Source organism: Mesocricetus auratus, unplaced genomic scaffold, assembly GCF_017639785.1.
Source record: "Mesocricetus auratus isolate SY011 unplaced genomic scaffold, BCM_Maur_2.0 Super-Scaffold_6731, whole genome shotgun sequence".
Lineage (NCBI taxonomy): Eukaryota > Metazoa > Chordata > Mammalia > Rodentia > Cricetidae > Mesocricetus > Mesocricetus auratus.
The window spans coordinates 2,797,245-2,813,956 of NW_024429185.1; the positions used below are offsets into that span (position 1 = coordinate 2,797,245).

The 16,712-nt window shown below is 53.4% G+C and overlaps 1 protein-coding gene across 1 annotated transcript in view; it reads right to left on the bottom strand.

The window, feature by feature from the left end:
* Positions 1-271: 271 nt before the first annotated feature.
* Nwd1 (NACHT and WD repeat domain containing 1) overlaps positions 272-16,712 on the bottom strand; it is a 68,699-nt gene continuing 52,258 nt past the window's right edge. Inside the window, 7 exon segments of the mRNA XM_040742155.1 lie at positions 272-4,191; positions 5,479-5,584; positions 6,926-7,333; positions 7,335-7,477; positions 9,703-9,979; positions 11,701-11,855; positions 15,619-15,709. Of these exon segments, the coding sequence (XP_040598089.1) occupies positions 3,890-4,191; positions 5,479-5,584; positions 6,926-7,333; positions 7,335-7,477; positions 9,703-9,979; positions 11,701-11,855; positions 15,619-15,709 (1,482 nt within the window). The 3' untranslated portion in view covers positions 272-3,889.

Consider the following 16,712-nt stretch of genomic DNA (forward strand, 5'->3'; position numbering starts at 1 on the left):
CCGGGGTCACAATCCGTACACACAGGCTCTCTCTCTATCTCTCTCTCTCTCACACACACACACCTGTGGGAGCCGGGAGTCACAGTCCATCCACACCCCACCGTGGGAGGGGGGTCATGATCCATACACACACACACACACACACACACCGTGGGAGCCAGGGGTCAGGCTCTGACATTCACACAGCAGTAGAAACCTCTAAAGGCTTCCACCCTGTGTATCTGCCATCCACCAACCCGGAACACATTGCTCAGTAACTGAATCTCCCTCAGACTGTTGCGATGAACACAGGAATTTTATTGTGTTTTGTTTTTGAGACAGGGTCTTGCTATATAGTCCAGGCTGGCCTCGAACTCACAGAGATCCTCTTGCCTCTGCTTCCCAAGTGCTGGGATTAAATGCCTGTGAGGTCATGCCCCAGATACTGGAATTTTAGGCCAGAAACTGTACATTAAAACTTTCCCTGTCATGAGGAACTCATCCTTTCTGTATTTGTTAAACCGATTCATGCAAAGCCTTTAATCCCAGCACTCAGGAGGCAGAGGCAGGCGGATCTCCGTGAGCTGGAGGTCAACCTGTCTATGGAGCTACAGAGAAACAGAGAAACCCTGTCTCAAAGAAAAAAAAAGAAGATATAGAAGAAGATAAAGAAAGAAGAAAAAAAGAAAGAAAGAAAGAAGCAAAAAAGTAGTCTTTCCCCATGAAGGGCTGTCCCTCAAGCTAAGGGTCCTTCAGTTAAATGGCGATGGTGGGAGACTTCCTAAAAGAGCGCGGTACACTCAATGACTACCATTCAGCCATAGAGAAGAAGAGCAAAGACTCATTTGTAACAAAATAGGCAGAACTGAAGGACATGCTCAATGAGGTGGGGCAGAGAAGGACGGTGCCACGCTCCCTGGTTCATACACCGGCCTTAAAGGCCGTGGGGCTGTAAGGACTGGCCTGGGACAGAGGTGAAGGTACATAGAGAGGCTGTCTGATGAGCGTGGGCTGCATTCACGCTGAAATATCTCTCAGGTCCCCATTAATATATACAGTTAGCACAGGGTAATAAAGACATTAAAAATCTAAAGTTAAGCCGGGCGTTGGTGGCGCACGCCTTTAATCCCAGCACTTGGGAGGCAGAGGCAGGCGGATCTCTGTGAGTTCGAGGCCAGCCTGGTCTACAGAGCGAGTTCCAGGACAGCCTCCAAAACAACACAGAGAAACCCTGTCTTGAAAACCCCCAAAAAAAAAAATCTAAAGTTATTGCTCAATGTACCTGAGCATATATTTTTAAGCTACAACTTAAAATACATTCTTTAAATTTATTATTATTATTGTGTAGGTGTGTGCTTGATGGGGTGGGGTTGTGATGGCCCCGGTGAATGTGTGGCATCGTTGAGAAACTCTGTGAGGTGAGTGTCTCCTCCCACCCTGAGGGTCTCGGAGACAGAACTCAGGCCATCAGGGTTGAGTGTCATATCCATCACGTCAGCTCATTGGCCCATAAGTTTTTAAAAGATTAATCTTATTGAAGTGTGTGCGCGCGCGTGTGCATGTGTATTTGTGGAGGCCCGTGTGTGTAGGTGTCTGCAAAGGCCTAAGGCATTGGATTCCCCTGGGGCTTTTGTGAGCCACCTGGTGTGGGTGCTAAGCATCAGACCTGGTCCTCTGCAAGAGCAGCATGAAGCTTAAGTGCCGAGCGTCTCTCCAGACCATTGTTTATTTGTTTGTTTTAAAATGAAATTTGACACTGACATTTTCAGAACTCCATTCTGGAACCTTCATTGGGGAAATAACTGAATGTGATATCTTCAAAGGCCTCATTCTGCAGCTGGAAGTGTGACTTAGCCGCAGAGCCCCTGCCTGGAATCACCCAGGGAGGGGCTGGGGGCTTGCAGTGGAGTGCTTGCCTAGCTAGTTCTCTTCCGCTGCTGCTGTCACTGAGTCTAGGGTCCCACGGTGTCAGGCCAGCTCTACCAGCTAAGGGCCACCTGCAGCAGGGCTCCAGGCACAAGCCAGGCTCGGTACAAGACCGTGGGCACAGTGGAGAGAGCTCTTCAAGGCAGCGGGCCTAGCAGCAAAGCAGCAAGACGCTAGTGTGTCCTGTCGAGCGTGGGCATGACTGGGATCCAACAAGCAGTCCAGGTGGGGAGGACAAGGGTTCAACAGGGCCATTAGCTCCACACAAGTGTGAGGCCAATTTGGGCATCATAGACTGTGTGTGTGTGTGTGTGTGTGTGTGTGCGTGCGCGCGCGCGTGCGCGTATGTGTGGGCACACGCGTGTGCATGTGTATTTGTGGAGGCCTGAGGTTGAGTCAGGAATCATCCTTGGTTCCCTTCCACCTGATTCATTGAGGCAGGGTGTCTTAATCAAACCCAGAGCTCACAGATGTGTCTAGCTTAGCTAGTGGGAATGCCCAGGATCCTCTGTAACCTAGTTAGCTTTACCCAGTCTAGAGTCACCAGACAAGCCAACTACTCAGATCAGGGTGGTCCATGGGCTTGTCCATGGGGGACTGTCTTGACTGTTAATGGATGTAGGAGGAAACCCATTCCCTGGGCAGGTGGCTCTGGGGCTGTCTGAGAAAGTTAGCTAATGGTCCAGAGGAAGGTAAGAAACAGCGCCCTCCTTGGTTCCTGTGGTGAACTGAATGAGAATGGTTTTGGTAGGCACATTACATTACAATGCTTGGCCACTAGGGAGCAGAACTGTTTGAAAGGATTACAAGGGGTAGGTGCGGCCTTGTTGGAGGAGGTGTATCATGGGGTAGGCTTTGAGGTCTCAAAAGTCCATGCCAAGCCCAGGCTCTCTGTCCCTGTCTGTCTGCAGATCACGATACATATCTCAGCTCCTTCTCCAGCACTATGCCTACCATGCAGCCACCATGCTCCCGCCATGACGACAATGGACTAACCTCTGAAACCGTAAGCCACCCCAATTAAGTCTGCTTTTTAGGGGCAGCAATAGAACAGTGACTAGGACTGAGTTCTTTCCCTGGCTTCCCTCAGTGGTGGAACGTGACCTGGAGGTGGAAGCCAAACGAACCCTCAACACCCCACCACCCCAAGTTGCTTTTGCTCAGAGTGTTTTTGCCGCAGCAGCAGAATGAAGCGAGAACAGCCATCTCCACATTCTGGGGCTGGGCCTGCAGGTGGGCAGCAATGCACATCTGGCATGACCACGGTCCTTAGGCCAAGCTCCATCCTCACACTAGGTCTGCAGGTGCCAGCTCCAGCCCCATGTGGATTTCTTTTGTTTTCTTTTTTTCTTCTTTTTGATAGTGCCTCTCTCCTGGCTGCCTTGGAATTCGCTCTGTAGACCAGGCTGGCCCTGAACACAGAGGCGTCCACCAGCCTCCAGCTCCTGAGTGTTGAAGGCTACGCCACCAAGCAGCCAGAATGGATTTTATACACATCATTTTCAGGCTCAGGCTGATCATGTGTACCAATCATCAGACTGGAAAAGGCTAGAGTGTGTGTCCTGTGACAGTCCAGACCTCTGGCTTCACGTGTGGAAAATGAAAGAGCCTAGCACAGGCTGACTTTGCCATGCAGATTTGGGCCACAGCTGGGTGCTCGCGCCATCCAGGACAGGACAGGCGTGCCCACCACATCCCCGTGGTCTGTCACTCTGCCACACGGCATTCCCCTGACAGGGTCACTCTTGGTCCCCACAGTGATTGCAGATCCTCCCAGTGATTGGCTCAAGGATGAGCCCAGCAGAGGCAGAGCCAAGGTTTTGATCCAGGTTCTTGGAGTGGGGTGGGAGATGCAGGCTGCTGCTAACCTGAGGGAAGCAGGTGAAGATTTAGAGGGAGGCCGGTCACAGGGCACCAGCAGATCCGGCCAGATTGCCTCAACCGGGTGAGTCAAAGCCACTGCATTCCCGGCCTCCACAGGCATTCAGAGTATCAGGCAGATCTGGGAGTGCTTGTTTGACTTGGACTCCTTTCCCTCCGCAGCCACTGATCCCGTGTCCCGGGAGGCCTCCGCCACAGCCGGCTGCCCTTCCCTCTGCCTGGCCTTCACCAGCCACACCGCCTTCTTGAAGCTCTTGAGAGGGTCTTGCTGGGAGGCTCTGGCTGATGGGCACTGAAAGCGCTCTCGGATGAGGTAGCCGTGGCTCGTGGGGGCCATGAAGCCATTGGCAGTGGGGATGATTCGGTTGACCACGGCGTGGACAAACTGGACGGCCAGCAGGGTGCCTGTGGTGGGGAAAGGGCTGGTCATGCCGAGACTCGGGCACAGAGCGGGAAGGACATTGCCATCAGCAGTGTACTTGGTCTGTAGACACAGGGACACGAGTTTGATCCCTAGAACACTTGGAAAACCTGAGTGTGATGGTATGTGCTGGCAATCCCAGTGCTGTGGAGGCAGAATCAGGGGCTCCCCGGGGCTCCCCGCCCAGGTGGTGTGGCCTAATCATTGACACCAAAGTCCATCATCCGGGGCATGATCGCCACCCAAGTATAGGGGTGCACATCCACCGGGCACTTCCCACCCTCATGGAGGCCTGGGGAAGGAGCCTGTGCTGTCTCCAAAGGGGTCTGCGGGCCACGTGCAGGGGGCCTAGCAGGGACATCGTGGGTCCTGCAAATGCCTCCTAAGCTAAGACGCAAGACGACTTTTCTCTCCAGGTCAGAGCCCAGTCCTAGGTGGAGGGCTCAGCAGGCATGCTTGTTAGTTTTTGTCAACTTGGCACCAGCTCCAGTCACCTGAGAAAATGCCTGCATCTCAAGGACCCATGTGGCATTCTCGATTAATGAACGGTGCGGGGAGGGGGGGGGAGGCCCAGGGGGGACAGCTCACTATGGGCGGTGCCACCCGGGGCAGGTGGTCCTGGCTGTATAAGAAAGCAGGTTGAGGGCTGCAGAGATGGCTCAGAGGTTAAGAGCACTGACTGCTCTTCTAGAGGTCCTGAGTTCGATTCCCAGCAACCACATGGTGGCTCACAATCATCTGTAATGAGATCTGGCATGGAGGCAGAATGTCATGTACATAATAAACAAATCTTAGAAAAAGAAAGACAGGAGGAAGCTTGAGCAAGCTGGTAAGCGGCGCCCTCCACGGCCTCTGCTTCAGCTCCTGCCTCCGGGTCCCTTTCCTGACTCTCAGCCTGTAAGCCAAATGCACCCTTTCCTCCCCAGCTGCTTCTGGCCAGGACATTTCATACAGCAACAGAAAAAGCAAACTAGGACGTAGGTGAAGGGCCTCACACACACACACACACACACACACACACACACACACAAAACGATCTGAGTTTGAATCCCTGGCACCTACGCAGAAGCCAGGTGCACAAGCATGGACCTGTCATCCTAGCATGGTGGAGACAGCCAGGGTGGGTCCCTGGGGGCTCAGCCTCCACCCTTCACGTTGAGTGCACACATGTCCAGGTGCACCCCTACACACATGTGCACACAGACACACATACAGGCAATACATAAAATACGGTTTTTCATAGCTCAGCCCCATCCTAGAACAGGACTCACCATCCAGCGCACTCCAGGCGATGATGGAGCGGTCCTTCATGCCTGCAAACACGTACTTGTCATCCTTGGAGAAGCAGGCACACCGCACCCCTCTACAGTAGGAGCTCTGCGAAGACAGACCGTATGAGAAATGTCCCCCTGCTCACACGGTATCTGTTGTTGTTTACTTGTACTTGTTTGTTGGGGGTGGGGGAATGTGTGCAGGGCAGAGGACAACTTGCAGCGGTCAGTTCTGACTATGTTAGTGGGAACGGAGCTCAGGCCAACAGGCTTGGTTGTGAGCACCTTTACCGGCTGAGCCCTCTCGCCTGCCTGGGGCCATGTGTTTTAACCCTTGCTCCACAGCTGGTGTTTGGAAAGTTGTAGAACCTTTATCAGGTTTGTCCTCCCTGGAGCACATGGGTCACTCTAGCTCCGGTTTGGGGGCTTTATGGTCCAGCCCACATCCTGTTCATCCGCACCGTGTCCCACCACCACACGAGTCCCCAGCTGCACGCTCCTGTCACCTCAGAGCTGTCTGGCACCACACTTTCCCTCCGTCTCAGGCTGTGCCCCTAAACTGGGAGCCCAAATTACTCACCCCACCCCCTTCAGTTGCTTGGACTCAGGGATTTGGTAACAAAATAACTAATACACCACACCACACCATTTTCAACAGAGACATCCAGACAAGCCCTCACCTGCTCAGAATCCCAATCCCGGCTCCCACTGGGGGCAGACCAGAGCAAACCCCAGAGAGAAGGAGAAATGGACTTTCCAAGGAGCAAGATCTGTCTTCACAGAGGTGGTAGCCTCAGGGCTACAGTGGCTGGGGTGTGTGCAGGTGACAGCTTCAGGGCTATTGCACTGAAGCATGGGGCATTGAGGGTGTGTGCAGGTGACAGCGAATGCAGGGGCATTGCAGGTGTGGGTGTCACGCATCTGGAGGCTAGGGGACAATCTCGTTAGGATTGCCTTCCCCCCATTTGAGTCATCTGCTGGGCAAGAATGAGGACCTGTGATTGATCCCCCATTCCCATGTTTAAAAAGCAGGCATAGTAGCTCACACTTACATTCTCAGCTTGGGGGAGTTGTAGATAAGAGTGCCCGCCCACCCCAGACTAATGGGAGGGCCCCCAGCCCCAGTGAGAGACCCTGCCCCCTAAAACCACAGAGAGAGAGAGACAGACAGAGAGAGAGACAGACAGACAGACAGACACAGAGAGAAAGAGACAGAGAGAGACAGAGAGAGAGACAGACAGACAGAGACAGAGACAGAGAAAGAGAGACAGACAGACAGAGACACAGAGAGAGACAGAGACAGAGAGACAGACAGAGAGAGAAAGACAGAGAGAGAGACAGAGACTGAGACAGAGACACAGAGAGAGAGACAGAGAGACAGAGAGAGGCGCAGGGGGAGGAGGAGAGAGCCGGCACAGCACCGGTGGCAGTGACCCAGGCCACCCACCTCGTAGCTCATCTCGAACATCCCCCTGCAAGCTTGCAGGTCCCAGAGGCAGAGCAGAGCATCATCCGCCCCGCTCACCGCCAGCTGCTCCCCGTGGCTGACCTCCACACAGCTCACGCTGCTGCCGTGGGCCTCCAGAGGGAACACTTTGGACCGTGCACAGTCGTACAGAAAGAGGCCCCCATCGGTCATGCCGTAGAGCACGCGGTAGTCAGCGAGCACGGCCACACTGGCTATGGTCTCCGGCAGCTGGGTGTAAAAGGTGTATGTGGGGCCTTCGATGGCGGGACACGGGTCCCCGGGGCTGATGTCCAGCACCAGGACAATGTTGTCGTAGGCGATGGCCAGCCGGTCCTCGCCCTTGCTCAGGGACATGCAGTTGACAGCCTTGCGGGCCTCGGGCGGGGGGAATGCACAGCACGTCTTGCCTGGACTTCAGGGGGAACACCAGCACAATCCCCGAAACCAGGCCCGTGAAGAGGAGCTCGGCCTGCTCAGCCACCTCCAGACACCGGACCTCATTGGATGTGTCCAGGGAATCCTGCTCCTCGCCTGCGCAGGGAGAAGAGTCGGCGATGGATCATATGGTCTTCTCAGTTTTTAAAAAATTACAATTATTTATGTGCGTGCGTGCGTGCGTGCGTGTGTGTGTGTGTGTGTGTGTGTGTGTGTGTGCGTCTGTGTGTCTGTCAGAGGACAAGTTCGCCCTCCCACCATGTGGGTCCCAGGACTCGAACTCACATTTCCAGGCTTGGCAGCGAGTGTCCTTACCTGCTGGACGTTTAACTTGCTTTAGCTTTCTTAGTCTCTGGCCCCTAAGGTTCAGCTTGGATAATGTAAAATTTCCTAACTGAGCCCGAAGCTAGAAATGGATCCTGCACCCATGCGCATGCTCGGGACGCCCTGAGGCAAACCGAAGCCGGAGCATGCTCAGTAGGCACTGGAGGAAAAGTGGGGATCCCGAGCTCCCACGGGCTTTGGGAACACTGGGAACAAATGCCAGCAGGAAATGGAGAGAGGGCTGCGCTCAGCAGGAGGAACCTGGGTTTGTGCATGCTCCATAAGACTAATCGGTCAACCTGACCCAGGGGAGCCCTGGGCAGCTTTGTCCGGCACACGCCCCCACCCCGCCACACCCTCGACTGGCCCTGGGTTAAATTTTGAGGAAGGCTGTCATGAGCTATTTCTTCCATACTGAAACATCCCCTTCTGACAGAAGAGGAGAAGGCCCAGGCTGTGAGCCCGGCCAGGATGCGCAGAGCTCCAGGCCGGCAGCTTTCACGAGTGTGGGAATTGGGGTGACACCCGGGTTTAGCCCCGGCCCCTGCCTCGTGCTCCTGTAACTCCAGCAGACTCCTTAGCTTTCCCAGCACTGCTTTCCCTGATGTGATCGCCCTGTCTGGGGTGCACAGAAATAGACACCCAGGGGCGTCTGACAACACTAATCACCCAATCACCCAGGCCAATCTCCTCGTCATCTTTCTGCCTCAGCCTTCCCGGTAGCTGGGACTACAGCCACGTCTACGACAAGAATCCAATGTAATTAAATGAAAATCGTGTCACTTCACCATCTTGCTTAACCCTCCAGGGGTGTCCCACGACCCTCGGAACACGGTACAAGCACTGTCCCCATTCTCCCTCACACCCTGGTGACTACAGGGGAATGCCGGGGCTCCCACACCACGCCCAGTTCAATGCTGAACTCCATTCGGGGTTGGAGAGAAGGTTCAGTGGTGAAGAGCACCCGCTGCTCTTGCAAGGGACCTGGGCTCAGTTCCCAGCACCCACACGGCAGCTGCAGGGGCCTGATGTCACAGGCGCTGGGCACACGTGTACATGCAGAACTCAAACACAGAAAACTAACAAAGAGACTCCATCCACAAGGTGATGACTTGGGGAGGTGCAGTCTTGGAGGTTAATTAGAGTTCTGGGGAGGGTCCCTCAGAAAAGGGTTAGTTACTTAAAGGGGAAGCGAGCAGAGCATGGCCTTGTTGGGCCAATTCTGCAGACTCAGCGAAAACACATCTGTGAACCAGAAATGAGCAGCCTCACCAGACCTTGGCCCCCAGCTCCTCCACCCCTGACCCCCCGACACGCACGTCTGTGCGTCTTTCTGTCCATGTTCATCTGTGCACGCCCAAGGTTGACGTGCAGTTCTTTGCACACGCGTGTGTGCTGTGTGCATGTGCACATGAGTGTGAGTGCAGGTGCGTGCATGTCCGTGTGAGTGTGGGTGCGTGTATGTGCGTGTGTGTGTGTGTGTGTGTGTGTGTGTGTGTGTGTGTGTGTGGAGGACGAGGCTGAAGTTGGCACTGTTCCTCAGTTGCTCTCCGCCTATCACTGAGGCAGGATCTCTCAACGGAACCCACAGCTAGTGAAGTTAGCCAGCTTGTTCTGGGGACCCTGTCTCTGTTCCCCGCTGCGGGAATTAGAACCCAGTCTGAAGGCTTGCACAGCCCGCACGTTACCCACCGAGTCACCCTCCTAGTCCCTTTTGCTTGTGTTTTGAGCCAGACTGTGAGGTTTTATCTTGAACGCCACTCTTTTTGCCTTCACCACCAACCATGACCACCACACCTGGCCTATGCAGTGTTGGGGTCAAAGCCCGGTGTTTCACATATGCCAGAAAAACACTGCACAACTAAGCTATAAGCACTCTAGCAACTAAGCTACAAGCACCCTACCCACTGAGCCCATTCCTGGCTTCGTCGTGGACTTCTGCCTCCAGAACGGTAAGTCCAGAACTCACCACGAAGACGCTATCATCTCTCACAAACCTTCTGCCAAGTCCCAAATCGTGACTTTGTTTTTGTCCCCAACCTTGGGGAAGTAGATGTAGCTGCCATGGTGGGACACGGCCGCGAGGCCCGTGCGGTCCAGAAATGGAGCAGGAGGCCTCGGCTTCAGAGAGGACCTGAGATCCCAGACTTTTAAAGATGAAGACTTCCAGGATGCAGACACCACCAGAGTCCCACCCCGGACCAGCAGGCTTGCAGGGGCGCCCACGCCCTCTAGGACGTCCAGCAGGGTCCCCTGTTCTGAGAGACTCCACACCTGAGGGTGGAGAACAGAAAGACAGGTCTGCCCTAGGGACACGCCACCTCTGCTGAACACGGAGGCTGTGGCTCCAGGGTCCTCACCAACCCCGGCTGCTGAAGACTTCCCGGGGCTTCAGCATTCTGAAGTATGGCCCAGGGAACCCCAGGGGACACCCTGCAGGGCCTCTCGGGTCTGCAGAAGCGAACTATCTTCAGAGCAACCCTAAACTGCTGGCCTGTCCTCACAGGTAAGCAGCAGAATTCTGCAAGAGCTCAATGAGTGAGATCATTGTGTGTGTGTGCATGTGTGTGTATGTGCGTGCGTGCATGCGTGCGTGTGTCTGCATGCACATGCATATATGTGCGTGTGTGTGTGTGCGTGTGCACGTGCGTCTGTGTGTGTGTGTGTGAGCTGGGGAGATGGCTCCACTATTATGAGCACCCGATGCTCTTGCAGAGGATCCTGGTTCAGTTCCCAGCAACCACATGACGGCTCACAGCTGTCTGTAACTCCAGTTCTAGGAGATCCGTATTCCACTACCTCCAGGACACTGGGCACACATGGTGCAAGATGCTCATACACATAAAATAATGATAACAAGAAGAGTGATACAACTTTTCTGATTAAAAGCTATGCCATTGTGTGAACATGTCACAGTGAATTCACGGATATGTGTTCTTGGATTGCCTCCTCTTTTTCTATTTGAGACAGAGTCTCACATTGTCCAGACTAGCCATGAACTCGCCATGTAGCTGAGACAGGCTGGGGTCCCCACACCAGCTTCAACTCCTCACTCCAGTGTGGTTTCCCAGGGGTTCCAGGGTGGGAGGCTCCGTCTCAGCGGTGACAGGTGTGACATAAGAGGTGATGGGACCTAAGGGGCGGAGCCTAGTGGGAGGTGACGGGGTCGTGTGGGACACAGTCCTTGGAAAGGACCAAGTAGCTGGCTGTGGCTGTGCACATCTGTAAATCCAAGAAGGTGAAGGGTGGGGACCAAACTCCAAGGGCATCCTTGGCACCATAGCAAGTTTAAGGCTAGCCTGAGCTACACGAGACCCTGTCTCCAAAGATGAGAGGGAGGGGTCAAGCATTGTTATGGGACTCACCTCACATTAGTTCCCAGGAGAGGGGTCTGTCCAAGGTAGGCAGGACTGACCTTCGTCCCTAAGTGTGACCCTCCCTCTCACAGCCTCACACCATTCCCACAGGCGTGCTACAGACTAGGAAGCCTCCCTGAACGGGTGCCATTCTGTGCAGTAAACCAGCTTCCGAAAACTGTGAGCTAGATAACCCGCTTTCCTTATACAGTTCCCAGCCTCAGCTATTGTATTATAGTAACAGAAAACACAGCCCCAACATTGGCATGTGTGTATAAAAGCTAAACTCAATAAATATGTGTTTCTATACAAACGAATTCTGTTAGGTTCTCAAGAATCTCTAAGATTGTAGAGAGGTCACGAGACTGAGATACTGGAAACCCATAGTCCCTACCTTGCTAGTCTCACAGTGCTGACTACTGAGAATTTTCCTCCCCTGTGACTCTGAAGACCACTATCCTTAGTTTTCACATCCGGTTGGGAATGCTGCCTGCTTGGGGGAACATTCCAGGTCTGCTAGCAGGGCACAGAATACCAGCACCCCATGTCATTCCACTAAACACCCCTGTGTGGGGCTGAGCTCATCTTAGCAGGAGTTAGGGATCCTGTCTGAGGTTGGGGTCCCAGATCCCCCCTCACCTGGATGAGTGCATCCCGGGAGCCAGTGATAATCAGGTTGTTCTCAGGACCCAAAACCGCTGTCTCCACCATGTCCTCGTGTTCCAGATCCGTGGCCATGAACCGGTGGAAGCCTTGTGAGTCGGCCAAGAAAATCCGCACAGATTTTCCAAAGCCTGTGGCAGCAGAGCCTGGTTAGGCCTCTGAGCCTGGAAGAGCCTGGGAGCAGTTACCAATCCATGCAGCTTTCCCAGAGCATTCGTACATTCACGCCCACCTACGCCCTTTCAGAGGGCAAAGGAGCTCACTGGGTCTTCCTCCATCGCTCCCGTTTCCCCCTGAGCCTAGAGCTGGCTGGCCTCCTGTCTCCACTCCCCACAGCCTGGGGTTGCAGGCACCCATGCAGCTATAGCCGGTTTTTACATGCTGACACAGGGAATGCTCTAACCGGCTGAACCATCTCCTCAGGCTTGTTCTTCCGTCTATGCATACGGACATTGATGGTGTGGGCTCCAAGGCTGTCATGGGTGCAAATGCACAGGTTCACAGGCGCGTGCATGCGCGTGCGCGCGCACACACACACACACACACACGCGTGCGCGCGCGCCCTGGAACTAGTTCTTGCAGACCAGGCTGGTCTCAAACTCACAGAGATCCGCCTGTCTCTGCCTCCTGAGTGCTGGGATTAAAGGTGTGTGCCACCACCGATCTGCTCCAAGGTTGTTTTTAAGACATGGAGTCTTGTAGCTCAGGCTGGCATCGAACTCACTATGTAGTTAAGGATGATTCTGAATTCCCGATCCTCCTGCCTCCACCTTCCAAGTGCTGGGATGACAGGCAGGCACCACGATGCCTAGTTTGGATGGAATGGATGGAACCCCGGGCTTGTGCATGCTAGGCAAGCACTCCACCCACTGAGCTGCCACACCCTACCCTCTGAGCTATAAGTACTATATTAACTGAGTTTGTTCTGGCCATGGAGTCCTAGCCTCAGCTCCAAGTATGTCTCTTGCCTCTCCGCACCCTCTGGAGATCTTTCTATCCTGGGATCCTTGTGGGCACTAAATAAATGACCTTTGGGGCCAGTGAGATGGCTCAGTAGCCACCAAGCTTAATAGCTGGAACTCACAGGGTAAAGGAAAGGAACTGAATCCCCAGAATGTTCTTTGGCTTCACACAAGTACCATGTCACACACACACACACACAAGTACCATGTCACACACACACAAGTACCATGTCACACACACACAAACACAAGTACCATGTCACACACACACAAGTACCATGTCACACACACACACAAGTACCATGTCACACACACACAAGTACCATGTCACACACACACACACACAAGTACCATGTCACACAGACACACAAGTACCATGTCACACACACACACACAAGTACCATGTCACACACACACACAAGTACCATGTCACACAGACACACACACAAGTACCATGTCACACACACAAACACAAGTACCATGTCACACAGACACACAAGTACCATGTCACACACACACACAAGTACCATGTCACACACACACAAACACAAGTACCATGTCACACACACACACAAGTACCATGTCACACACACACACAAGTACCATGTCACACACACACAAGTACCATGTCACACACACACAAGTACCATGTCACACACACACAAGTACCATGTCTCACACACACACACAAGTACCATGTCACACACACAAAAATACAAGTACCATGTCACACACACACACAAGTACCATGTCACACACACAAGTACCATGTCACACACACACACAAGTACCATGTCTCACACACACACACAAGTACCATGTCACACACACAAAAATACAAGTACCATGTCACACACAGACACACAAGTACCATGTCACACACACACAAACACAAGTACCATGTCACACACACACACACAAGTACCATGTCACACACACAAAAATACAAGTACCATGTCACACACACACACACACACACACACTCATCATCATCAATCAGACCATCTCATAGGTACAACCAGCACCTGAGCCCCACGCCTGCGCTCTGTGGCCCCGGCCCTGGCCTGGTTCTGGGAACAAACCCTCTCAGTGTGCCGAGCTTCCTCCCTGATAACCATGGCCTCTGCTTATCCACGCGTTTTTCAAAGTAACGATGTGAGTTCCTGGGGGAGTGTGGGACAGGCATTGGGAGAGGCCTCTTGGGCCATCCACAATGCCAATGTGACCAACTCCTGCAAACTCAGTATCAGGCTTGTGGGAGCGTGTCTGGTTGGGGGTACACCACACGCGCTGTGCCTCGTGTCACAGTCTCCGGGCACCACAGGGAGAAGTGGAAATTCCCACCTCATGTCCCCTGGACATTGCCATGCTTTTCTTTCCTGTGCAGATTTTGTGTGTATGTGAATGTGGGCACACACGCGCACGCGCGCACACACACACATAGGCGTGCGCCAGTGTGTGATTGCATGCACCTGTGCCAAGGCCAGAGATTGCTGTCAAATGTCGCCATCAATCGCTCTCCCCATCTTTTTTAGGCAGGGTTCTCTCCGAACCCAGGAACTTGGCATCTTGGTCAGGAGAGTGAACGCCCAGCATCTGCCTGCGGGTACAGATGTCTGCCGTGATGCCCAGCTTTTATGCGTGTGCTGTGATGTGAATTCGAAGCGCTTTACCCGCCTTATTTTTTGAGACAGGGTCTCTCACGGGTCTGGGGCCCACTGATGGGCTAGGCTGGCTGACAGGGAGACCTTGTCTGTGCTAGGGTCACAGGTGTGGCCGTGCGGGACAGCTGCTGCTTTCTCGGGGTGTGTAGTGATTCGCAGAGCTGATGGTCTTGGGGACAGTGCCCTGAAATTCTGCTCAGAAACAGATCTCTCTCGAAAGCAAAAGCTGGGGATGCCATCCACGTCGGAGTCAGACAGGTTCCCGAGGCCGGGGTGAGAACAGAGAGACTACTCAGCGCTCTTCTCCCTGGCTCCTGGGACACACTGTCCCGAACGCCAGCCAGGCTTGCTCTGGTGTCCCAGGGCCGTCTGCCCTTTCCTGTGACACCCTGACAGCCCTTGTGAAGACAGGGGTCTGTGTCACACTCCGTCAGTCAGGCCATGCTGCCCGCAGCTGTGGGTCTACCCATCAAGGCCGCCGTGACCTGGCCGCTGTCCCTTCCTTTCTGTGTCCAGCGCTCGCTGTGCGTGTGTCTGAGTGCGTGTGAGCCTGTCTGTGAGTGCCCAGCCCTGAGAGGGCAGGCGAGGACTCCAGAGCCCTGGGAACCAGAGTCACACAAAGCCATGCCTGCCCCGGCCCCGGAGGAGCTGGGAACCACACAGGAGTCCTCTGCAAGAGCAGTCGCTCTTAACTGTTATTTTGAAATGACCCATTCATAATATTTATGTTGATTTTATGTTAAATATTCGGGAATATTAAATAAAATAACCTGTGTGATCAATATGGATGGATTTAGCTATTATAATATTAATTTAAATACTCATAATTAATTAAAAAATGTTTATTGGGACTAGAGCAATGGCTCAGTAGTTAACAGAACTTGCTGCTCTGCAGAGGACTTAAGTTCAGTTCCCAGAACCGATATGGTGGTTCCTAACTGTCTGCCACCCCAGCTACAGGAGACCTACTGAATGTTATCTAGTCGGCCACCCATGCCCCTCTCTCGATTTCCCTCACGCATGCATGCACACCTAAAAATAATAAAAATAAAACTTTTTTTTTGTTTCTTTGAGACAGGGTTTCTCTGTGGCTTTGGAGGCTGTCCTGGAACTAGCTCTTGTAGACCAGGCTGGTCTCGAACTCACAGAGATCTGCCTGCCTCTGCCTCCCGAGTGCTGGGATTAAAGGCATGCGCCACCACCTCCTGGCACCCAGCCTCCAGCCAAATTTCTCTTCCCTTCCCTACGCTCAAAGAGACAAAAGCTACCTGCTGCAAGAATGGAATCATCTTCAGACGCCACCAGGAACCCCACAGCTTCTGGAAGCTTCTCCAGCAGGCTGTCTTCTCCAGAGGCAACCTGTACAGTGGAAGGTGAGTGTCAGGCCTCTGATTTGGGATTCGACTCCCCCCACAAGCTGGCTCTATCACACCGAAGAGCCCTCCTTGAGCCTCAGTTTCCCTACTAGACAAGAGGTGACACTCCAGGAGTGATGGGCTAGAATGCGTGTGGAATCATTTCCAGCTGTGTGACCCTGGCCAAGAAACTTCTGTTGTGCATGGTGATGATGTTGTGGTTGCAAATGCGCAGTCGTGCAGAACATACTGGGCTTTTTTTTTCCCTGAAGGAAATTCAGAGCGCAATGAGATAGAGATGTGTCAGAGTGGCCCATGCCTGTCATCCCAGCCCGGGGAGGTGGAGGCTGGAGGGTCAGCCAGGAGTGCAGGGCCACGCTGATGTACACAGAGTGAGTTCAAGGCCAGCCTGGGCTATGCAAGACTCGTGTAGCCTGCACCTGCTGTTTAGAGTGTCAGCTCTCCCAGCTGAGAATAAACTTTTTTTTTTTTTTTGGTTTTTACGAAACAGGGTTTCTCTGTATTGTTTCGGAGGCTGTCGGTCCAGCCTGGCCTCGAACTCACAGAGATCCCCCTGCCTCTGCCTCCCGAGTGCTGGGATTAAAGGCGTGAGCCACCACCGCCCGGCTAGAATAAACATTTTTTATGTGCCCCAACCTCCAAACAGGGTCTCACTAGGTAGCCCTGGCTGTGCTTGAACTCTCTCTGTAGACCAGGCTGGTCTTGAACTCACAGAGATCCGCCTGCCTCTGCCTCCCAAGTGCTGGGATTAAAGGTGTGCGCCAGTCCTTCCTTTGTTTTTAAATTTATTTTTATTTATTTATTTTGAGACAGGGTCTTGCTGCATCGCCCTGATCATCCTGGAACTTGTTATGTAGACCAGGCTGGCCATGAATGAGTGGAGATTGCTAGTATTATGGCTACAGGCTCCACCACCACACCAGCTCCGTGGATGACTTCCGCTGTCCTCCCGTCCATGCCCCCTGCTTCAGACACAACCGGGTGCC